This window comes from Falco rusticolus, chromosome 8 (genome assembly GCF_015220075.1).
Source record: "Falco rusticolus isolate bFalRus1 chromosome 8, bFalRus1.pri, whole genome shotgun sequence".
In the NCBI taxonomy this organism is placed as follows: Eukaryota; Metazoa; Chordata; class Aves; order Falconiformes; family Falconidae; genus Falco; species Falco rusticolus.
The window spans coordinates 30,607,165-30,631,992 of record NC_051194.1 but is presented as its reverse complement, the minus strand read 5'-3'; the positions used below and the strand labels follow the sequence as shown (position 1 = coordinate 30,631,992).

At 38.1% G+C, this 24,828-nt stretch overlaps 1 protein-coding gene across 5 annotated transcripts in view; it reads left to right on the top strand.

Annotated features, from left to right (window-relative positions):
* Positions 1-7,395: 7,395 nt before the first annotated feature.
* SLC35F5 (solute carrier family 35 member F5) overlaps positions 7,396-24,828 on the top strand; it is a 39,332-nt gene continuing 21,899 nt past the window's right edge. Inside the window, exons 1-9 of one of the 5 annotated variants that reach the window (XM_037397170.1) lie at positions 7,396-7,878; positions 11,409-11,476; positions 13,682-13,761; positions 15,635-15,698; positions 17,454-17,595; positions 18,733-18,876; positions 21,154-21,216; positions 22,737-22,818; positions 24,145-24,335. In XM_037397170.1, the coding sequence (XP_037253067.1) occupies positions 17,461-17,595; positions 18,733-18,876; positions 21,154-21,216; positions 22,737-22,818; positions 24,145-24,335 (615 nt within the window). In that variant the 5' untranslated portion in view covers positions 7,396-7,878; positions 11,409-11,476; positions 13,682-13,761; positions 15,635-15,698; positions 17,454-17,460. Of the gene's footprint in view, positions 7,879-8,594; positions 8,648-8,919; positions 9,923-10,229; positions 10,366-11,408; positions 11,477-13,681; positions 13,762-15,634; positions 15,699-17,453; positions 17,596-18,732; positions 18,877-21,153; positions 21,217-22,736; positions 22,819-24,144; positions 24,336-24,828 lie in introns of those variants that run through there. The other 4 variants (XM_037397169.1, XM_037397172.1, XM_037397171.1 and 1 more) reach the window with 4 other exon arrangements.

The following is a 24,828-nucleotide window of genomic DNA, read 5'->3' as shown; positions in this document are numbered from 1 at the left end:
ACATGGTGAAGTCATGGCAAATTACCAGGATCTCATTTGATGTGGCTGCTCTCCCAGAGTTCTGACTTAGATCAACTAAAACCATTAACATTCAAAATACAATTAGTCCAACCTTTTATTTTTTTAAAAATAACAAATGGAAAAAAACAAACCGTGATTCTTTGTACACTGAAACAAATATGTAAGGAGAGAGAGAAGCTTATGAACTGGGGCTTGCTTATATCCTTGGACTATTACAATGATAACACCACTATTGCCCATTATATTTGCTAGGAATAACAGCAAAATTTGTATCAAAAGATAAATCTAGAAAAAACATAAAGGAAGAATTTGACTGAGAATGTGATGACTTAAGTAGGAACTGGATGTTCTGGGCAGAGGCAAAAATCTGCAAAAGTCATGCTGTCCGGAGAAACACTGCATTGGTAGTTACAGCTTGCTTTACCATTCAGAAGCATTTATCTTTATGCTGCTATTCTGTGCTTTCTCATAGCAAATACATCTTGTTCCTTTATAAAGCTTCTGTAAGTGAATTAACAGCATGATGGCAGCAGGATTCCTACAAGAGCAAAGCAGGATACAAACCTCTGCCTTCATGTTGTATCTATACTGCACAGGCTCTATGTCATCACACCTGGGAGCCAAGTAATCATAATACATAGCTTGGCCATAGTCCGAAAATCTGTGCTTTCTCGTGTAATAGAAACATTATTATGTGTTCTCAGTTGTACCTAGTTACTTCCTTGGCTGGAACAAATGTGTATTGCTACCTTTTTTGTATGACTTACTATACACTTCAACAGAACTGAGAACCTAAATCAATCACAGCCGTATCTGACCTGCCTTAGTGGTTGTACTTTAGGCATCAACTTTCATGTTCACCATGTCATAAAACATTAATTTGAGTAAAACCTGTGATAACTTGCAAACATATGTAAAACCACCTTTTCTAATTTAGTGATCTTTTATTTTTTATTCAGAGATGTCATCCCTGTGCTAAATCAAATCAGTATGTCGCTGGTTTGCAGTTTAGCAGCCATTGCAGGTAGTATCTGTAACCGATGAGGCTTCCAGCAGAGCACAAGAAGCTCACTGGGATAAAACCAAGCCTTAAAAAAGTGGCAAGTATAAGAGCAAGGTAAGTGCCGATGTTTAGAACAGAGGATCAAGATGATCCAAGAGGGTCATTTCACAAAAGTAGTAGCATGAAGAGTTGTAGAGCAAGCAGTGGCACCACGGATTTTTGAGCTATTCAAACATTTGAAACTGTGAGCAATTGAATTCATGACAGGTAAACAAATTCATTTCTGTTCTGAGACACTTGTTGTTGTTACCAACTTATGAGAGGGTTTTGCTGCAAATATTTGAACCATCATTCTAAATGGCTTTTCATAAGAGGGTTGTTTAGAAACACTTGTATTGTACCTTTTTGGGGTTTTCCTTGTTCTGTGACTTTTTAAAAAAATATATTCTCTTCAGTTGATCCAAACAGTTGACTCCTCAGATTAGCTTTTAGAAGGCAATGTATGTTAAAAGCTACTGTATCACAGCTATGGTCATTGTGCGTTCTTACTCTTACTGTGCTTGAAGATAATGCAGGGAGGAGAGGAGAACTAGAATTGGAACTCAAACAGACAGATGTCCTCTGGATGCAGCAGTGTACTGCTTGAAAATGGTACCAGTCTTTCCAGTCAGCTGGATATTATATGGCAGAATCATGTATAAGCGCTCCCTAATTGTCTCTAGATAAAATGAGACATAACTAAAAATATCCTCTCTGATGGTTTAAATAATTTGGCTGCCTTCTTTCTAGCAGGATAAGGAATGTTCCCTCCAGCAGAATAAGGAATGCTCTCTCCAGCAGAGCAGGGAGATAGCAATGTACAGCTCGTGCAGTGCCTTTTTCAATTATCACAGCTATCTGGAGCCCAAGTTTCTTGTTAAGATGTGTGATTTATTTAGAAACAATGAAAAGTAATAGTCAAGATAGTCAACAGTGGAATCACTTAAAAAATACTGTGTTCCTTAATAAATAAATAAAAAAATAAATCTATTTTTAGTGACACTGCTGCATGTATAAAAAACGCAAAAAAAATTCACAGCACTATTTCTGAATGCTGGGTACCTCCATATTGGGTTTATTCAGTCTGTTTGGTAACATACAGAGAAAGAAACTGTTAACTCGTTTCTGTAAAGTTGAGGGGTTTTGCTTGTCATGCTGAAGGACTGTAGGAAATTTTCCTGAGATAATACCATAATGGTTCATCAAAAAGTATAAAAGCTGATTTGCAACTCTACAGTGCTGCGTCAGCCACTGTAAGGATTATATAGGTGTCTTTGAAGAAGACCACAGTCAATTTGTAAGAACGTGCTCTTCACATGTCTAGTACCAGAAATATATCAAAATTAATAGAAATAGCGTATCCAAGTGTTTCACTCACTCTACCACTTAGAAAGCTGTACTAAAAGCAAACACTGGCAAATTATGCTAATGAATATCTAAGTTGAGCAAAATCTTATAGACAAACATATTACATGAATTACCTTAGCCCTCATTGTAAGAATAGGGGCATTAAACTACCTATTTAGAGCGCTGCATGCCTTTTCAAGTTGTTGTGCCATCCTAACAAGCCAACCAACTTGGCCTTTAAGGACATTATTTTGAAACCTTACTGTTTGAAAATGCACGGGCAAAGCCCAAAATCAGTACTGCTCTCAGTGCAATTTCTCATCTGATAAACTTTCATTTTTGGTGCAGTTTAAGAGCATCTGCACTGAAGACAGAATAGGTACTTGTTAACGTTACAAAATGTGAAAAACAGAAACTTTCCCTCCTGTATTTCCCTGCAGAATAACTTCCAGTTTAAGCCATTTGCATATTCTATATATAGAACCTATAAATACATTGTATGTCTCCCATGCTAATACTGTAAGAATCAATGTGGGACATTTGTTCCTTTGCTTTAAGCCTTTCTCTTATGAGAATACCTGACTTAGCTTGACTATTATGCATGCCCAGCGAGAGATCAGTTAACTATTACCATATTGGGCAATTCTGCAATTCACTTTGAATAGTACCTTATGTTGCAATGAGCCTCAATGAATCATTGTGATTATTCATACAGGAATGTGCAAAAGCACAAATATAAAAATCTGTTCCGTGTTCTCCTGAACATACAGTGTCAGAATACATGTAATTCCAACTGTTTAGCCTTGTGCTGGGAAAACTGCCTGACTTGACCTTTAGAAAGTTGCTTTTATGAGAATAGTCAGTGTAAGTAAAAATCACATAAAACTCTGTTAAGGCCTGTTTGGATTTTTGGATTACATCTCCAGACAGAACAGGTACTCATGCTCACACATGCATTTCTGCTAGCTATGGTATTCAAATGACTCTCTACTTGTCAACATGCATGCAGGTTACACATGCAGTCCCCCCCAACATATGATTTTTCTCAGTGGCAGTAATTCTGTAATTCAGAACACCTTTGAAAGGTTTACTTTCCATTTACTTTTTGTTTTGCTTGGATAGGCTTCCAAATGTTTTTTTAAATTGTCTTTTTTAAACAATTATGATCACTATTATTCATCTACTGAAAATAATTGTGATAGCAATTCAGTAAATTTCAGTCTGAGAAATCCCATTGCCAATTAAGATTCCTGTTTTCTTCACTGTTATAAATCATCAGAGTAAAGAGACTGAAATAAGTAATGACAAGTTCCCTAAACGAGTTGTTTTACTAGTCTGTAATCTTATTACTAGCTAATATTTGCAAGTAATGTTCAGTAGGAAGCAGAAAAAGCTCTCAATTCTAGTTCATTTTCTACAGCTATTAAAAGCTACATTGCAAAAATATTTGCGGGTTTTGCGGGTTTTGCTTCTAATACATCTGCAGTGTAACATTTTTCCTGTAAGTACTGGTAGTTTTCATAGTAATCAGCATAAATTCTATTCAAAATACTACCTTTTAAAGCTCTGAAGTTTCTTAGAGCCTTGTCATAAGGTAAAACAGTTAAGAAAACAGCTGCACAACAGCTCAGCAAGGATAAAGAATAGGAAATGTTTGTAAATACACAAAAGAGGAGTGAGAACAAAATCAAAATTGTAACTATCGCAGTCTAATTCATAATATATCCAAATTTTGATGTTTTCACTTCATCATCTCAAGAATTGGCTCAGAAGCAGGAGAAAGCGATGAGGATAGTCGAGCAATAAAACCATTCCCTCAGTCACCACTGGCTTCATGCAAAGTGGGACTTAGGATGGGAGGACACTTCAAGGGCAGTTTAGGACAACTGTAATACACGTTAAATCTCAAATAGTGCAAAGAAGGTGAAGTGGAACAACAAATACAAGTTATGTGATAAGATTATTAACCATTGGCCTAAACCCAAGCAAAACAAAACATTTTCTTTTACCTAAACAAGTAAATTCCTAAATAAATCCTTAACAGCTAATGTTTTACAGTATAACTGGGCTCACAGAAGGGATCAGCCAAGCTCACAGGTCCATCAAGACCTATTAAATATATTGGCTGAATTACAGGCTTCCAGATAAGGATGCTGTAAGCCATTTATTTCTAAAAACTACAAGGATGTGCCATGGAAACAACTACTCTGTAAGTGCCTTTTTTCCAGTACCCTTTTCCCAGGCATCCATTACAAGTCATCAGGCAGACACAATTCTGAGCTAGATAGACTTCTGGTCTAAGCCAGAGGAAGAGGGGGAAACACTGCTGCCATGCATCCTATGCCAAGTCTAGTCCTGAACACTTCAGAAGGATGTATCCTTCCCCTAAGGAGGAAAGAAGCCGATCAAAACTGACTTTGTCAGTTTAAATTTTAATACATTTTCTTCTGCTGCTTTGTCTTGCTTATCAACATGAAGATCTTGTTCATCAAATATCTGATCCAAATGCTTCTGAAGGAAGCATGTGTCTAAAATAAGTAGATTCAAGTCCTTTGTAAAGATCTGTTATGAGACCTACCGAGTATTGAATTTCCTTCTTGGGATCTGATCTATTTCATCCAACTCAGCTATTATGTTCTCATAAGTAAAACATACATGAGCAGAAACCAAATTCACATTTTCTTTATAAGTACAATTTAGCAGGTCTGTAAAATAAAATTGAGGATGTTTTCTCTTATGAAAATATTACAGTGCTGCTGGGAAATAAATACAATTTTGCTTTCCCTATAAAATAGCTATTTATGTAATGAAAATATTCACAGCAAGAAAAATAAATATGCAATATGTGTATATTTGCAAGATACATAGTTTTATTATATGTGATTGCTGAAACGCTAATTCCTAAAAAAGGAACAGTAAAAAAAGGAAAAAAAAGGGAAATTGTTCTTATAATAGTTTCTTTCAGAGAAGACACAAAAACATCATGAACTTCTACAATAGGAAACAAATTACTTAGTCAAGAGCTAAAAATACAGAAGTCCTATGATACTTCTAAGTGTAAAAAGTACAAACTTCTGGGCTTCTGACAATGCTGACCCATTTTTCTTCAAATGCCTCAGGAACTACAACCTAAGTGCTTCATCCTGTGATGAAGAGAAGCCTGGCACTCCCCCTTAAGAACTGCAGTTTTCTCCTGTTTGCCTGCCTCTGTCAAAACATTTGAAATCAAAACATTAACGAGTTGGATTTAGCTGTGTTGCCACATTGAGATGCAAACTACCTAGCCTCATAAAAGATAGAGAAGAAAATTCACATACAAGAGAAGACATGTGGAGCTACACTCAGAAAGACGGTTTCAAGGTTTCAATTCACAGTTGGGATTTCATATGCTTTCCACTGTCAAAGGAGATTAAAGGAAAAAAGATACAAAATCTGTGCATCTCCAGATATTTTGCCATCCCTAGCACCAGCTACTGCCACTCACTGTGGGACAGCACTTGCCAGGGGCAGCAAACCAAGCTGAGCTTTATTGTGCTAGCTTTCAAAGGTTAATTCCCCTTTTCCAGAGCTTTTCTATCACTGTGTGAGCACGTAAGGCAGAAGAGGCTGCGAATCTGCTCCTTCCCTTTTGTCTTATACTCGCTGTTCACTAGAAGACACACAGCTTTTTTTAATATAAAACATTCAGCCCATTTTAATATAAATTATGCATATTTTCCAAGATACCATTTAGTAAAAGCACTATTAGCTATAAAAAATGTTATGTGTAGTTTCTCTGTCAAGAGTACTGTAGTCATAACTCTTTAGTTATCTTCTTGGGTTTTGCTGCTTATTAATAACTGACCTTGGATAAGCCATGCATGTTTACTGAGTCCCAGTATAAATACTTAGGAGCAAAGATGTGCAAGACCAAAGAAAATTAGATGCTGTCAGATGCATTACATTTTTGTATTTACATTTTATATAATTTTCAGCTCCTCCAAATTCCACAGGAAATGCCATTTCAAGAGGACTGCTATTTTCCTGCAGTTATGTCTAAGAAATACATTTTACCCAGAATCTCTTTCCAAAACTGTAAAGTCAAAGTTTCATGTAAAAGCACTGTATTGCATGTTTTGGCAAATTTGGCTTCAAGGCAGAAGGTAGTGAGGACAGAAGCATAGTAGATCTATACAGTATAGTTTATATACAGAATACATCAAAAAAAGACAGTTTGAACCAAGAGCATAATTCACTGAATTTTCTTGTGCCATTTTGACTATAAATGCTTCAGGGCAGGGATGGTATCTTACTACTTCTCACAACCAGTTTTATGAAGAATCGAGCTTGTTGCATGTCTCTTAGTGCTACTATATGCAAACAAAAATACAGCTATATTAAGAAAGGAAGGCTCACAAAAACCCCCACCAAACTAGTTTCAGGCTAAAAGTTTTTAAAAGGTTTTTCTTCTTAAGAAGTTTGTTTTATTTCTATACAGGAAATAATTCAAGTCCAACAGTAACACTTACCCAGACAGGTGATAGCAAGAGATTTTTTTATGAGAGATAACGGATCTCTTCAATAACTTTTAGGAAGGGTGAAATATCTTGTTTTATTTCAAGAGTTTGTATGTGTGAATAACACAAATTAATTTCACAGCTCTATCATATGTATCACCAAATTACAATTAAATATCATTTACCTTTTCACTCATCTGTATACATTGCTTTCTATTATTTCCTAGCAGGTTTCACTCTAAAATTCCCAAAATACATCATAGTTGAATTCTGCAAAATGATGCATTTGTGTTAGCAGGTGAATACTGAATAATCTGCAACACATTACATACACCATTGGTTATCTTTAGGTTGGCATTGTGAGCTCAATTCTTAAATACAAATCAACATTGACTACAAAGAAGTAATGTGGACTACAAAACCAACACAAACAAGACCAGAACCTGATTCTGCAATTTCATCTAAGCCTAGATGAATTTATTTTAATCACTATTTTTTGGGTAGATTTTAAGTTTTCCTAGTATTTCCTTTTACAGCTTGGTTAGTCTGAAACTTATGCATCTCAAAATTAAATTTAAGGTAACTGTGCTTTAATGTAGCTTACACAATTTCACTTTTGTAATTATATTAGAAGTGTGTTGATAGTGAAACAAACACCTATGTTGAGAATATAATTAGCTGCCACCACTTCCTTCCTGGTCGTGTGAGATTTTGTGCGGCAGTGTGAAGATGAGGGGAACTATGAAACAAAGTTTCCACCATCTCAGGACACTTCGGGTCATTTCTGAAGGGTCTTGCTCACTTGGTTTGTTCTTTGTTCCCTCTTTTTGACAGACTAGCCGCAAGCTCCATCCCACTTCTCCATCTCTAGTTCCCCAGTTCGTGCTCTCTTCCTCTGCCTTCTCTGCTCCTCCACCTTTTGGTTTCTTTCTGGTTTTGACCTGCTTATCTCCCTGCTTCGAAAAAGGCTGTGTAAGTGCTGCGTCCTGGCTGGGCTGTGCGAAGGAGCTCTCCGTCCGAGCCAGGTGGTCAGCCTAGGGGGGGCGGCCGGCAGCGCTGCGCGGGGGCCGCGGCACAACCGCCCAGCCGCAGGGGGTGAAGCGAGCACAACGCCGGGTTAATACACTTTTACCCAGCCCAGTGGTGGCTTTTCGCCTTCGTAAGGCGCCGGGATACCGCGTTCCTCGGGCTCGCCGGTCAGGAAGGCACCGGCCGCCCCCCGCCAGCTCTGGGCGGGACCCCGGCCTCCAGCCCAGCACCGTACCGCCCTGTGCCTCCAAGCAAGCCGTGCAGTAAGGCTAGGGGCCCGCCTCCCCGGCGCTGGCGGCGGCCGGCAACACCGCGGCACGGGCACCAGCACCGCAGGCCCCTTACGCGCCGAGACCTTTGGGCTCCGCGTCCCAACCGCCAGGCGGGGTGGGGAGGGGGCGGGGGCAGGGCGCCCCCCCCCCACCTGCCCCTTCAGCCGCCCACCGCGCCAGGCCGCGCCGCGGGAACCCCCGCCCGGGGGCTGGGGCCGGCAGGGGTGGCGAGCGGCTGGCCGAGCGGCTCGATGGGGCCGGCCTGCGGGCGGGGCGGGGCCGGCGCTCGCTCGTTCGCAACCTCGGGGATGGATTCTCGGCGCGCGGCGTCGCTGCCGCCGCTCGCGCACACCACCATCTTAGAGGGCGGGCGGGAGGGAGGGGAGGGAAGCGGGCGGTGCTGCCGCCGGACGGAGCTCCGGGCCCCTTCGCGGCCTCAGGTACCGCCGCTGTCGCGGGGACGGGGCTGCGGCGAGCCCCCAGCGGCCGTGCGAGGCGGGAGGCGGGCTCCGCGGCGGCTGCCCCCTCAGCCCCGCCGTGCCTGACAGTTGTCGCCGGGCGTGTCGCGGGGAAGAGGCCTCGCCCGCCCCGGCCCCGGCCCGCGGGGCTGAGGGGTGCGACACCGGGCCCCGCCTCGCGTCGGGCGGGGAGCTGAGTCCCCTCACGTCGCGCGTGGGCGGGTGGGCCGCGCCGCGCCGTGCCGTGCGGTAGCGGCGCGCCCGTGTGTGCCGCCCGTGTCCCGCCGGCGTCCGGCGGTGGTCGGAGGCAGCGGGTGTCGCCCGCTTCCCCGCCGCCCGCCGGACCTCGGCCCCATCCTACGCACGGCTGTGCCCGCGGTCCTGGAGAAAGCGCTTTCCTTCCCCCGCCGCATTCAGCCGCGGGTGCCCGCCCTGCCCGGGAAGGGGGGCGTGTGTGGAGGGGTTGGGCTCCCCGGGCCGAGCTGGCGGGTGACAGCGCTCTGCCGTGCCTCGCCCGAGGTGCGAGGGGTTCGCGCTCCCCCTGCGCTCCCCAGTGTTTGGTTAGGTGCGAGCGCAGGACGGATACTCATCCTTCCTCCTCTGTGATCCCCAGAGCTTCAGCCGTGTTTCTTTCTCCTCGGGCAGCCACGTTTTCCTGAGTGTGTTAAGGAGATTTCCTCCTTTCCTTCTTTTTTTTTTTGTTTGTTTGTTTGTTTTTGTTTTGTTCCTTCTACATTTCCCCAAAGATACCCGTCGCAGGAAGGAAGGAGACCCCATTCACTCTGAAAGCAAGTTTCTGAGTGAGGTGATTTTGCCGATTTCTAGCATGCCTGGAAGGCTTAGCTTTCAGATGCAAGAGTAGTTTTGAAGGCTGCTGTGCTTGTTCTTATCAGAGATCTGTGGCAGTTCCACCCTGTGACAAAGCGTGATATGTTTAGATCTTGCAGTAGATGAGATTAGATGGGTAGCATGTCAAATGGATGTCGTTTGTAGTTCTTAGCTAATATTAAATATATAGCTACTGGTGACTAAGAAATTGCTCCGTACATGGTGACACTTAAAGAGGCCTTCACAGACTAGCATGAAGTTTTTTCTTCTAATGTTATTGGAAGACCATAAGGAGGAGGGTGGTGCCATTTCCACTTCTCAACTTTCATTCTGCTAACCTAAAACTCTGTTTCTGACGCGATGTGGTCACAGAAGTTTATGTCCAATGGAGCCGTAGTCACGCTGAGATGGTGTACGAATGGAACAGAAGTATGTGGTTAAATACTCTGGTAGCTGGTAAAGACTCTGAAGTATGCAATAGATTAATATTCTGCATTACTACTTTTATATAAGAAAACTTGTCTGAAACTTTGTTTCATGAATTCTGAGTAAGTGCTGAATAGGAAACTTTGAAGTGTTCCTTACGGAGATCCAGCTGTGCCCTGACGGTTTGATACTGTTACATTGTACACTGCCACATTCCTAAAACATCTCTTTATGTTAAGCTAAATTATCTTATTTTGGTGCTAAAATTAATGTGTTTTCTATGCAAATTTAGATCTTTTATAACTTTTTATTTTCTAGGAGCAGTGATCTCTACTTGCAGTACTCAGTACTGAAATGAAAAACTTGGCTTTTGTTTCTTTTTTGGGGTCATTTGCTTCACTAGATTCTACAGGAAACTTTCCTTGAGTAAAAATTACAGGGCTGTAGTGAGTCTGCTTGTCATGTAATTGCATAACACTCACCTTTCCATCTCTTCTGAAGATTCTTGCTTTTGCTTTTGTATGTGATACCCCTTAGAAGTTGAGTAGAGGTTAGAGTTGTCTTTAAACTAATGTTGCTTTCATGTACATTTCCAGATTTAGAAGAATGGGTGTAAAATGTCTGTCAGTTTCACCTTTTCTCTAGTTGAGTCAAAGTAGTGTCTCTGTTTATCTTATCTTGAAAGTAATCAAATAAGACATGAAAATCACCTGATGACAGTACATGTTAAAGGGAGGGGGTTGCATCCCAGAACTTGTATTATTGGAACAGCTGGTATAACTGGAAAAACTAAACCCATTTCTTCTGTGTGCAAACCTTATCTTGGTATGTTGTCTTTCAAATTGTATGTGAAATAATCTTAAGTAAATACAAGGAAGAATTTCAAGTTGCTTTCCTTGCATGATGGTTTGTGACTGAGCTGCTGTTCTGGATCTCTTGTTCTTGTTATTATGTACTTTTTTTTTTGAGTGGGGTGGGGTGGGATGGGATGATGTTTTCTTTTAGATCAGCTAGAAGTGATGCTCCTGTTTTGTAATGATCTGGCAGTTCTTTTACTTATAATGTTCTCTTCCCTGACTGTCAATATAGTACAAAGCTCTTTCATGTTTTGTGAACTTCGTATGAGTTTCTCTTTTAGGGTGGGACTTTTAATACGAAAGAAGTGATGATCTGCACAGAGAAACATATAGTGATGTAGGAATAAGATTGTGCGTCAAGTATCCATGATGGAGTTATACATCCTGTTCTTAGAAGTTACTTACTGCGTGTTCAGAACAGTAGAGCTGGACAGGCTATTGAGCCTTTTGGCTTTAGTGTAGTAACTATGTGGACTTAGATTGTAGACTACATAGTAAGACCATTTCTTACCTTTTTTGTGTGTAATAAAGTATTGACTCAGCTTAAGTGACCGAGGATACTGTAACATTTTAAAACCAAAATAATGTTACGACAAGGAAAGTTAAGTATATTTTTTCATGTTTTTTTGCAGATTTTCATGTAACTGGCTGAAAGATGGTTCCACAAGATGACAGCATCAACTCTAACACTGTTAAAATGGTAAATGAAATAAAAGAAAAAGACTTAATATTATCTCCATGCTATTTGCTGAAAATTATAATGATATTAAGAAATGCCTTTTAAAGAATATTCATTCAAATGTCAAATTTCAACTGGTATACTTAAAGTTACACCATGTGGAAAGCATATTTATTTCCTAATAATGAAACAAAAGGCAAACATATGCTGAAGTTTCTATTGTATTTAATAGAGTAGAATACGGTATTTACTTCTAAACCATCATTTCTATTTCAGCCTAAACATCTTCTGGTGGCTTAAATTTATCCTAATTCTGTGCATATGATGAATGAAACATTTTGTAAGGATAAAGGCATGTTCTCAGAAGTGTCTGTACAGTTTTCATTTTAGGTGTCAGATGCTATATTAATATGCTAAACTTTTATCTTTGTCCTAAAATGGGTTGATTATTGGTAATAAGCATTGAACAGGGTTCTGTGTAATCAGCTCCAGTCAGGACTACAGCCCACAGCAGATCTTGCATGCTGATAGAAGGTAGGATATATGCCCTGCGTAATAACTGAATTTAGGTACAAGTTCTGTAGCTGGTTACTTGAATATAATTATATGGATTAAGTAGGAGCTGAAAGCAAGCAACTAAATAGTATCTTTCCCTTAATGATACTTGGTTTACTGTGCACGAAGAGAAGAATTTTTAAGAATCTCTTTTGCTTTCTATGTATTTTTTTTATTGCTATATTCTCAGTTCTTTTGGGTGCATAAATTAGGCACACACAAACTGAGCTTTGTATGGATAGAAGCCTTCTGGTTTAAGTCTTGGTTATCTGAGATACTGATCTTAATTAAGTTGGTAGTGTAAGAAAAATACGACCAGCAGATATTGTTTGTATGTGAGGGCGCTGAACTAAGTAGGAGTTCAGGATCAACAGTGAGCATAGGCTTTGTATAGAAGATGGATAACCACATGCATGTGTCTTAAAACTACATCTTCAAATTATTATTTTTTTTAACCAGCTGCAGTCATTTGGTAAACTGTGGTAAAGAGCTTGAACTTGCTGGATGCTAAGCAGTGTGTAAATCTTGACGAGTTCAGTGGGGGCTGAATCATAGGCTTCTGTGGTCCCTCTTTATAGTCTACCTCTTAATCTAATTTGCAGTAGCTGAAAAGCATCAGTTTAAGTTTTGCCTCCTAGTCACAGTTTATAAACATTCAGTCATGGTTGACAGGTAATCAAAGGCAACATTTAGGGTAAACATTTCATTTTGCCCTTACCGCTACCTCTGTTCTGCACACAAATATGTGACTTGTTAATACAGGGTACGACTCCTGTTGATACAGGATATCCCTAAAGCAGAGCTTAACAAGGTTTCGTATGAATAAGAAAAGAAAAAAAATCCAGTTCTTCCAAACAATAAAACTTACAGCTTTATTATTCTTGGTTGTCAGTTCCAGTTTTGTTGTGCCTTCTTTTGGAGTGCCGCATACTTGCCAACATCTGGATTCGCAAATAGTTGCAGATTAGATGCGCCTCCGGTTGGTTTAGTATAATATTTTTTCCAAAGGCCCTTATGTATGATGTTTCTTTCCTTATGTTACAATTTAAAAGTGGGTTTTATTGAATGCCTTTATAGGATCTGAGTTTAAATTTAAAAAAAGTTTTATGTAAGTTTTTTGTTGGTTTGGTGGGTGTTGTTTTTTTTTTTTATATACAGTAATAATACATGGATCAAATTAAGTAAAGATACTGGGCTTCCACAAGAAGTAACATGGCGATGTCTTACCTTTCTAGATTATTTTAAGGACAAGAAGCCTATATGCTCTTCCACTACCTTCCTAATTCTAATACTTAAATTCTTTGCCTAAGAATGTAGGCTTAAGAAATAGGGCCTTTCTCTGCCTAGCTCAAAAATCATCGGGTTCTTCTTCCTCATGTGAACCTCTTATATCCATTTAATAAGAAAGGGATCATGTTCTTTGAAATAACAAAAATAGTGAATGATCCTGTTGCCCTGTAATTCAGTGCTGTCCTGCTAGTATTTGTTATGTGGACTGATTCTTCAGATTCTGTTATCTGTATGCCCCTAACATTTACGACTTGGGCTGTGGCAGATACTTGTGGAACTCAAGATTTTAGAAGATGTTTTGCAAAGATAAGTGCATAATATATACACACACAGAGTTTTTTAAACTTCGGTTGGTTTTGTTTGTGTTTTTTTTCTTTTTAGGAGACTATCTTCACTTTGACATGATGTGTGAAGTTTGTTAGTCAGCATTTTTTGTTTGTTTTTTACAGTTATTGTGAAAGGTATGTATAAGAAAAATCCTGTTCTTTGTGTTCATTTTTATCAGAGCATATTACCATCAATGTACAGAAACCAAATGCAAAGAAATATGTGAAATTGTGTTTCATTACAAGTTCATGAATACGGGTGTTTTGTTAATAAGTGATTTATTTGTCAGTAAGTGTTTAGATAGTTTATATCTTTGCATTCTGTGTGAAGTTTTACAGGTTTTAATTCTGTCTTAAGACTTACAGTGTGGGTTTCAACAGGGTTTTGTTTTTCTGCTGAACATTACAGGCATTTTGGTATTGCTGCTTTGTAATTTTTTAGTCAGCTACTAGCTTGAAGGTGCATCGTGCTGCATGATGAAGACTTTGTAGTCACCCTTCTTTGTTAAGCTTTTTTTCTTGTTATGGAAGAACCAAGCAAAGGGGTATATTAGGCACACAGAAATGTTAAATAGACACTTTGTAGTCAGATGAGAAAGTAATAGCTGCTATTACTGTAACATGTAAAAATCTTCAACTTGAAGATGTAAGTATGGGCTGTTTAATTAGAATTTTAAAATCAACTTATCACAGGTAAAAAAGAAATGGTGCAACATGTACTTACAGTCTGAGTAACTTCATATGTAGCCTCTTAGCTAAGATGTACTAGATACTCATCCTTTACTTCCCTCCTGCTGAGGGATCTTAAAGCAAGAGATTTGTACAAGCCTAATCTAGGTTACTTGAGTATAATATTAAGCAACTACAGAATATGCACAATACCTGTGCACGATCTATTCACAGTGTATACGTGGTATATGCTTTGAAGTAGTTTGTTATGAGAACAGAGGAGTTAGGAGTGGGAGCATTTGATGTAGAGATGTCAAACTGATCAGGCTGCTGTGATTCCTTCCTGTCTCCAGCTACCTCTCCCCCTCCTACCTGCAGCATATAACTGGTGAAATGCTGGAGTGGTTTCCATTTCTGGAATACCTTAGCACTGTTCGTTTGTTGCACTGTAGCCTGACAAGGAATGAGATTTCTTCCTTCTAGCTCCTTTGGAACTCTTTTATGCCTAGCTTCCATTTTTTACTGCATATTATGCAAACACATGAGCAATTTGCAGGCTACGTGTAATATAGCTTAATGTAATGGCTTGTAGGTTATTAGTCATAATAAAATGAAGGCAAAGTTTGTAGAGTATAATATGTGGTATCTATAAGATCAATTCATAAAAACAAACAAAAAAAACCCTTACAAGGTTTCAAGCATGAAAGCTTTTCTGTTAGCTTACACAGGTTTAAGGTAATATCCCTATTTATTCTCTCTTCAAGAGCAAATGTTTTCCCCTTCATTCCGTATCGAATAAAAACTGCAATTCAGTGCAGAGTCTTTCATAACTTTGCCCTTCCCTGCTTACAGATTTGTGCTTGCTTTTGTCAGTCTCACCATTTTATCAGAAAAGCAGAATAATTATCCAGAACTGATGCCCACACGTGGAATATATCAGCATAGATCTAGTGGTTTAATTTTACTTCAGGATCTTTGCCTGTTGATTTTTCTTTGGAAGGAAGCCCTTTGAGAAATGGAGGAAAAAATGTCAAGATATAAACATGGCAGAGACTGTATTGCAAAGGAGAGGCAGGAGTCAAAGGCAGGAAATGGTGCAGTGATCTCAAATGCACTTGGTGTGTATCTAGGCATGTAAATCAGTAGTTTGAGGAACAGGCTAGTCTGGAAAAAGAAATACAGCTTCCTCACTGAAGACTTCATAGCACTGTCTTTCATAAATGATTTGTAAATAATGAAAAGACAGTAAATGTTTGTATGTTCACATGTGTGGAAAAAACAAAGTATAGTTTAAATTCACCAAACTGTACTAGTGAAGCATATCACCTCTGTTTACTAGAGAGTCAGGAGCTGCTCCGTAGAGTTGAATGAGATTCTGACTCCTTGAGAAGTTCTCTAGCAAGGTATGTTATGTAATCTGTAACAAATTATTTCTTAATAAATTGGTTCTTAAAATACATACATAAATAAATTAACATTAATCATAGAACTACCATATACATATTTTACTGTGGTTTGTTAGAGAGTGTGTAAATGGGTCTACTATATGTAGACTGATAATTGAGATGTCAGTCTCAGTTGTATTTGAATTTAATCATAAAATTGAAGGTTTTCCTAAATATAGGTCTCCTAATGGACAGTCAGAAAGCTGTATCACAAATTTGAATCCCCTTCTAAGTAGCATTAGTGGATAGAAGTACACATGTAGGTCTGGTATGCTCGTGATTAGCACTTGTTTGGAGTAGATCCAGTGGGTCTTGTAATTTTTTTGAGTTAAAACACAAGCAACATTTTAAAAAGCTTTTTTGCCATGCCTTTCTTATTTTTTGCAAAGTATTTTAGTGATCTCTTAACATAGCTTTAGTGTTTTCAGTAATGTTAATACTTATTTTCAGTGCAAGCTGTGCAAAGTGAAGCCCTCTAAAGTCACAATGTACCACTTTATTGGCCAACCTAAACAGTATCAGTTCTATTCTCTTGTGTTTACTCTGTGCATTGAATAAAGCAGAAATACTCTGCCTACTGAGAGTAAAGGAACAGCTGGTTATGATCTGTTTACCTACTGCTGTAGTGCTCATCTCCCACATAAATGTTAATGTTTTAACTGCAAATAGTCGTCTTCCTAATATAAATTTTTGCAGCTCAAGCCATATATTCAGAATTTTCTGCTGAGCAGTATACTCTGACTCTTCCATTATGTAAAAGTAGTTGGCTGTAAGCATTTAAACCCAGCTGTGCTATTCTAGTAATTCACTAGAATTGCTTAAATTGACACCTTTCTATTACTGTCTTGAACAAAGACTTCTAGGAGCTGTGAGGTATGTACAGGAAAAAGAAAATAGGTTTGTGTGTGTCAAAATTTCTGGCAAGTCTGCATGACTTTTGTTCTAGATGACAGGCTTAAAGCTAGTTTACTGCTATAGTTTTGACTCTCAGAATATGAGGTGTCCTTAATTAATTACTCCTATATGTAACATACTGGGGCATGGTCAAAATAATTGTCAGTGTTTTGTGGGTTTTTTAATAGGCAAAGCTTCCTGTTGTGTATATTGTATGCTTACTCTCAGTTTGATAGGTTTTCACTAGAATTGGTACATGCCTGTATTATTTAGAGGTTTGGTTTTTTCTTCCTTGAATAACTTTGTGCTTTGAGGGATCATAACTTACCCAAATGTGTTGCTGTGTCTTTGGAAATGTTTGTTGAATGCTGAAGTTTAAACATGTTTCTCACTACGTGTAGTAGAATTGTATTTGACACAACGCGTCAAACCAATTTCTACTGTCAGCTTAGAGTATCTGAATTTACCAAAACATAGTGGTTTCAAATTTTGCAGAATTAGTAGCTTAGAAATTCCAAAAAGGCATTGTATGTTTTACCTACTTTTGCTTACTTTGGTGGTAGAACAGTTGATAAATTCTTGAAAAGTTGAGATTTACTTTCTGATTGCTCCTAATGTCTGTGAAAATCTCATGCCAGACCTGTCAAAGATCAGCTTTTTAACAAACATAAGCATGTGTTTCCTGGCATATTGGGTTCCTTTCATTGCCCCCACTGTTTGGTGGTTTGGGTTTTTTTTTTGTTTGTTTGGGTTTTTTTTTGTGTATGTCACCATCTAATGTGATCTTTTGGGTTTTATTCCTTTATTAATCTTGAATAGGTTACAAATGGTGTGGGTTTTTATCATGAATCGAATGAGCTCCCAGAGCAGTTCATCCACTCAGCGTAGGCGAATGGCTCTAGGAATTGTCATTCTTCTCCTTGTTGACGTGATATGGGTTGCCTCTTCAGAACTCACTTCTGTAAGTATTGTTCCATGCATCTTAAAGGAAGATAAAACCCTATTTAAGAGAAAGATGCAGCAGAAAACATGGTCACTCAAACATTCAGTGAGTGTTCTAGTGTAGTATTTAACTACCTCTTCAGTACGGGGAAGACTAGATCCTTTAGGTTGGTGAACTAACCTGTATCCTCTAAAAGTTACAAACAAGCTCGACTGAGCAGCTTTTGCTTTCAAGACAGAAGGTGTTATTGATGACTTTAAAATTAAACAACATAAGCTCGTAACTATGTACTGTAATTAGGGAATTCATTCTTTTACTGCCATCTTGATTAAAATGATGCCCATATGTTTCCCAAGAAGTAGCAAATGAGCTGTAACATTGCAGGCTAGGTGGTATGGTAGAATATTGTTCAGAATATCTAGAAGTCTAGGACCAAAGAACTTTGGTCATGGAGTTTAAGCCCTGTAATTGCAGACATGTTTGTAATAATTTAGTTCATGTAATCACTGTCTTGAAAACTGATCTGGCATTTACTTGGTGTTAAGTTTTAGGACTTAAAACAGAGCTTTAGCAACAGAAATGGATTTTTTTTTAATGCATTCTTGTAAAATTCAGGTGTCTGAACTGCCATTAAGTTATGTTCTGTATCAGTTTTGAAACTAAGCAATTAAAAATGTTTGTGCTTAACATGCTATTACATTAATAAAATGTTTTTTCCAATGAGCTGGTGGAATCACTATTGCTACTGAAATGTTGCTTAAAGTAATCTAATTTGTGATTACTATGCTATTGCATATAAAAGTGGTCTTTCATTTAGAAAATATTTGTATGTAAATGTATTTTCAGTCCAGTTTGAGTTCAGTGGCATATCAGTATGTTGCTTGATTAGATACAAGTAATAAGTATATTTTCTCCCATGGCATTGTATCTCACAAAATGACTCAGTGCCTTCTTGTAGGTGTTTAGGGTAGCTTAGCCACTTAGCCCAGAATGGGTAGGGCCACTTGTGTCTTTTGGTCATACATGCCAATACTCACAGCTCTGCCATTTTGAGAACCAGACTGTTCCGGACTATGTATTTTAACCTGTTCATTCGTTTTGTGAATTCTCACCTAACTGGTAATTTTGGACACTGCAATTATTTTCTTTCCACAGTATGTTTTTACAAAGTACAACAAACCTTTTTTCAGTACGTTTGCAAAAACATCCATGTTTGTTCTATACCTCTTGGGATTTATTGTTTGGAAACCATGGAGGCAACAGTGTACTCGTGGGTTTCGTGGAAGGCATGCAGCTTTTGTAAGTATTTTAACTCTGTAAATGTTTTTATATTTGTTGAAATTTCTACAGAAAAAACTTAAAACAGGGACTAGAGAAAAGCAGAGTTTACATAGTTGTGAAACTGCTTTCAGAAAAGCAATTATAAACTGAATCACTGCATGGGAAGACACGGCAATCGTAATAGTCTTGTGAGCGGAAGAAAAGAAAGGAAAACGCACTATGAAATGTGTCAAGAATCATAAGAAATGTGCTACTGGGCCAGACCATTGGACCATCTAGCCTGGTACTGTTATCTTGGACAGTTGCAGAGGATAAATCTTTTTAAGAAGAGCTTGTGAGACTTGTCACTATTGGCTGTTGGTTCCCTTTTACTTCCCCAGCATCTGTAACCAATGGAATTGGTATTTAAACTTTGTAGTTTATTTTTATTATGGACTCTTTTTGTCTCTGGCAGAACTATGACCAGTTTGTTAAGAGGTTTTGTGGGTTTTAAAGTTACATTTAGGAAAGGTGGTAGAATTATGGTTTTGTTGTTAATATTGTATTTTTATAGCCTTTATGCATAAGTGACCTTCAGTTGCCCATTCAAGAGCTGAGCAGTTTCTGTTAAGAGTCTAAAATCATTGTCATAATACAGAAATACTTTTTTCCAAGGAAATTAAGAGATTCTGGGAAGAGCACTTGTTCTGTGCCAGTGTTTCAGAATGCTGAACAGCAGGACTCGGGAAGCAGTAAACCATTTGGTCTGATATTAATCTTGCATTAAAATAACAAAAAATGTGGTCCAAGAACATGCTGTTAATCAACATGTCATTATAGAAGATAGCTTGCATTGAAGGGAACTGACTTCAGATCTTGTGGGTATATTAGACTTCACTGATAGTGACAGCTGTAGGCGTAACATACTTCAATTTAAGTGTTACATGACGTTAAGCCAAATGATTTTTATTTTAAAAAAGTATACCACAAAGAACAAAAACCCACAACCCCCAAAACCGAAACCTTTTGGTTTTAAAAAAAGAATCATGTTAAACATGTAGAACATCTAGAGCTGGCTGATATCTTCAAAAAATTTTTACTGGAGTCAGCTTTTAATAGCAAATGTCTGTGCATACTACAGCATGTGTTAGACTTCATGTTGTTGAGGATCTTCATAAGATAATGGGGAAATAAACAATTTTACAGATCCTTTACTGGCAATAATGGCAAAGAAGGATGATGAAAGCACTAAAGGGTGATTAGTTCTACAGAGCAATTATACAGCCCAAATTACTCCATTAGTAAGAATAAAGGGCTGTTGGCTAGCGTGAATTGTAGTGTTTATATTGACCAACTGAATCTTGTGCAGTGCTATGTCAAAAAAAGATATAATATGAACTTGTATTAACTGGACAGCAATGAATAAGAGTGCTCCATCTGATACATTTTGTGGGTGGCACTCATGACACCACTACTGGAACCTCATTATTTTTTCTTTCTTTTCCTATGAAAAGTAATTTTTTAAATTATTTGTAGGAAGTAGCCATTACTTCTGATAATAGGATATTTCAGAAGAACAGCACAGAAAAAAGTACTGTGCGGTTAGATTCTTTATTTATTTTCCCCTAAGGAGTTTAGTTAAATATTAAACTGTATAATTATTACAAGTGCCTTCAAAATGTCTTGTGTTTGTGTTTGTTAATCTGGAACAAAATTTTCATATTTGTATATTTTTATTTCAATAATCATTGCTTAGGTAAACATTACTTTTCATCCCTCTTCCACATTAGAGGCTTTGTTTAGTAGATTTCTTACCAGCGTGGTAGAGGAGCAAGCTGCAGGTCAGGTAGTAGTGCTTGTTAAGATGCAGAAAGGAAGAGGAAAAATGATACTTGACCTCACCCTAACTTAAGCCTTGTTGAAACTAAGGCAGAGGTCCAGGCATTTATGCAAAGGGACTTTGCCTCAATAAAACGAAGAACCAAGAAGATTGTTGTTAATAATGTATGCACAATAATTTAGCGAAGAAAGTCTCACTCAGACTGAACTTAACAAGTTTTGGCATTTTAACAGCCTGGTCCTGCATTGATACCTGGGTAGTTGAATTCAGTGGGGTTCTCCAAGAGGTACAAGGAATTATTGAAATAATTTACTGAACTTGTAAGCTCTCTTGTTTATTCAGGAGGAGGGCTGGCAGGAGAGAGGGCGTTATGATAGAATTATGGAAGAAAGCATTAAACAACTTATTTTCTTAAAAAAATCAGTTATTAATAACTCTACCTTGATAGATTATTACATTTAAAATTCTGTAATTAGTTTGCAGATGCTGAAGGTTATTTTGCTGCTTGTACAACAGATAACACTGTAAACTGTTCTCTGGTAAGTGCCTTAATTTGTGAAGGTCAATGCTTTACAGTAACATGACACCATTATCCTGACTTACTGTTGTAAAAATATGGTGGTCTTTAATGTTTTTTTGCAGAGGGGATTGCTAACTTACACATTACTAATAAGTGCTGCAAATAATGACGTTGCTTATTATGAGAAATGCAGGTTCTCAGCTCAGTAAAACACTGGAGTGTTTCTGTGGTAGTTTGTGAAAGAAATATTTATGTTGTGCAAAGGAAACAGTTACAAATTCAGCTCAGTAGCTGCCAAAGCAAAATGTGGAGAGCTAGTGGTAAAGCCAAACAGTTTTCAAGACTAATACCCACAACGGAATCATTCAGTTAGTTGAGTATGTTGTATACTGTGATCCTGCATTTTGAAAGACAAATGGACTGCCTTCTTCCTTCCAGTGGATGGAGTGACTACTGTTTACTGAATCAACTGCTAAGTTGCATTGCCAAATGACATTTCTGTGGTGTTTTTCATCATCCATAAGTGACTGTTATGCCCTTGTTGATCAGAGATGGCTATGTAATCTGCATACCTAAATCAGAAGCTACATGCAGAAATGTATCCAAAATATGGAACATTTTAAGTTTGCACCATATTTGTAATAGAATAGGGGGAGGCAACTGAGGATTGACAAACTGTCATATGGGTGTTTTATACTGAATGGGGAGTTGAAGTGAGATTTTTTTTTTTTTTTTCAGAAGTACTCATAATTTCATCCTCCACGCACCCCCCAACCCCCAAAATTTATTTACCTACATTAAAGTATAAAATCTTAGTCTGCTCTATTCATTAAGATCATCTGACTCTAGAAGCAGGATTCATTGTTAACGATGGACAATTTTGCATTATTTTAAACGTCCACAAAAGTTCTGGTCCTAAACAAGGACACTAATAAAATGCAGCTAGCAGATCTTTTTTATTACTTTGTTCTTACAGTTTATTAATTTAATTTAAACGACCAGCTTAAAACTTCTGTTAGATTTGTTCTACACAAAACTTCTGTGAAGTGGCTTATGTATTGGAGTGCCTTACCCAGGTTTTTGACTTTTGGTTCTAGTTCATGAGCTTTTAGGGTCTTGGGAGGAAAATGACTGTATTCGTTTTGGTATATGTATTCTGTATTTTGTATTTCTAGTTTATCATTTGCACAGAATCTAGATCTAATGACACATCTTGGATTTTGATGAGTTATTTTAAAATTTTGAATCGGTAGGTTTGAATTTTCTGGGGATGAGTTTTGTGTTTGTGGTGATGTACACAAAGTGCAGTTACTTTTGAGTACTGCACTTTATCAATATGTTTAACATAAAATATAGATTATGTATGAATATTTTTGACAAGCTGATCCACTGTGTGCAAAACCACTTTGTTAAACTTGATTCTCATAATATTCACCAAGCTTTTCTTTTTTTAGTTTTCTAATTTGCTAAATTAATTCTACTGCTTATAATTTAAATATCCTGCTTAACTGTATCTTTACTTATACTGATTCATTTCAGAGTGAACCTTTATATGTTCCTGTAAAGTTTCATGATTTGCCAACTGAAAAAAATGGCAGTAATAATAGTGATGCAGAGAAAAGTGAGTAAAGACTTTTGGAATGCTGAAATGGTAGTTCTTTGGTGAAAGAATTACTTCCCTCTTTGTTGGTATAACTGCTGTCATGCTGCAGGACTTACACCCCGCCCCCGTTTTTTTTTTTCTTTTTTTCTTCCTTAAATCTCTCATTGCATGAATTGCAGTCTGATATATTTACTTTCAGGTAGAGAAAACATAGGCCTATCGTTCAGTTTACCTTTCTTGGTCACTACAGATCCAGCCTATGTTTATCTCAAGGGACCAACTGGGTTCAGTACTTGTGATTCTTTCCTTCTGGGCTTGTATGACCAGCAGCAGTGAGTCAGCCTCTGGAAAAACAAGCTATTGTCCTTTTTAGAGCAGGAGCAAAGCAGTCAAAGTAAGAATTTTAATAGTCTATGTGCATTCTGATTTTATTTAAGCCTCACTATCTTGTGATAGTAGCTGAAACAGGCCTAACTGTCCCAGGCAATTACAGGAAAGTTGGCTGTCAAAGAATCCAATTATCTGATCCTCAGCAAAAGAGTCCCTGCTTATAAAAGGCAAAGTCTTTTTGTTAATTTCTAGATAATGTGTTAGGAACTGCTTTGGTAGGCTCTGCTGTCCTGTGATAAAGTGCATCAGTCACTTTAGGGTTGTTTGAGCTGCAGCTTTTTCCCCTTACTTTTTTTAGGAAATTGGGTATTGTTTCATCTTGAATTAGGCTAATATTTATATGTAGTGTGTAATGTTTTCTTTACATAGGAAACTAATGATATTTAGAATACCCTTAAAATCTGATCCTGGTTTGCAAGATTAGTCAGAGGGTGGATTTCAAATGAGCAAGTGACCTTACGATCTCTGCTAAGCTTTGAGGTCTGTTGGACACTGTCATCCTCTGAGTGAAACACTGTCCTTGTAGTTAGGTATAATTGTGTGCAGTTTTTGGCTGTTTTGACTATTAAAAAATGAAAGAAAATCTTATCTGTAATATTCATCAATACAGAATAAGTCCTACCTAAAAATTTGGTGTGTTACCTTGTGTGGATTTTTTTGACAGGGAAGAGGGATGGTGCTTTTCAGTGAGGTTTTTGTGGGTTTTCAAATGGACTGATTGAAAACAGTAATTGTATTTTTCTTATTAGTGGCCTATCAAATAGCAAAATACTAGTTTATAAAAATAATGGCATGTCTTCTATTTCAATAAAAACCTGTCATTTGTGAAGTGCTGTAATCAATCCTGTATTGGGAAGACATAGTTTTATTTGCATATTGTGTTGACTTGAAAAGTTTAATAATAATATGCAGCTTTTTTTTTCTTTTTTTTTTCTCTTTTCTTCTCTTCTTAAGCTCCCAAAAAGCCTCGTGTAAGGTTCAGTAATATTATGGAGATTCGACAACTCCCATCCAGCCATGCGTTAGAAGCAAAGTTGTCTCGCATGTCATATCCAACGGTTAAGGAGCAGGAATCAATATTAAAAACTGTAGGAAAACTCACTGCAACTCAAGTAGCAAAAATTAGCTTTTTCTTTTGCTTTGTGGTATGTGCCCCATTCTTTCAGAAAACTTAAGTATAGATGCAATTAAAACTTGTATAGTCATGGTGAAACAGTATTGAGATGTCTTGTATTCTTTATGCCTCATTTTACAAATATACTGTAAAAAGTAAAACTTTCGTCATGTGCTGGACATGAAGGTGCATCTTCTTAAAGGGAGGTTAATAAAAAGAGGTCCTCAGTGTGTAGTTAACTGTAAGGTCAGTTGTAAGATATGCTGTGCTTTTGTGCCATGTTGTCCAGTGTTGGGTACATTTGGTACTGAAAAATGTATACAGGCTGTTGATGGCTGCAGTGAGACTGCACGAAATGGGTAAATGTCACTGTGACTACTTCTTGGGCCATCACAGAAAGAATACCATCTCATGCCTCACTCTGGCACATTGTGCCCTCCAGTAGTATGAAGAGAAGATATTAATTGTCGTTCAGCTCCATTGAGGGCTGCGAGATTTACTTATGAATCTGTTGGTTGCTGATG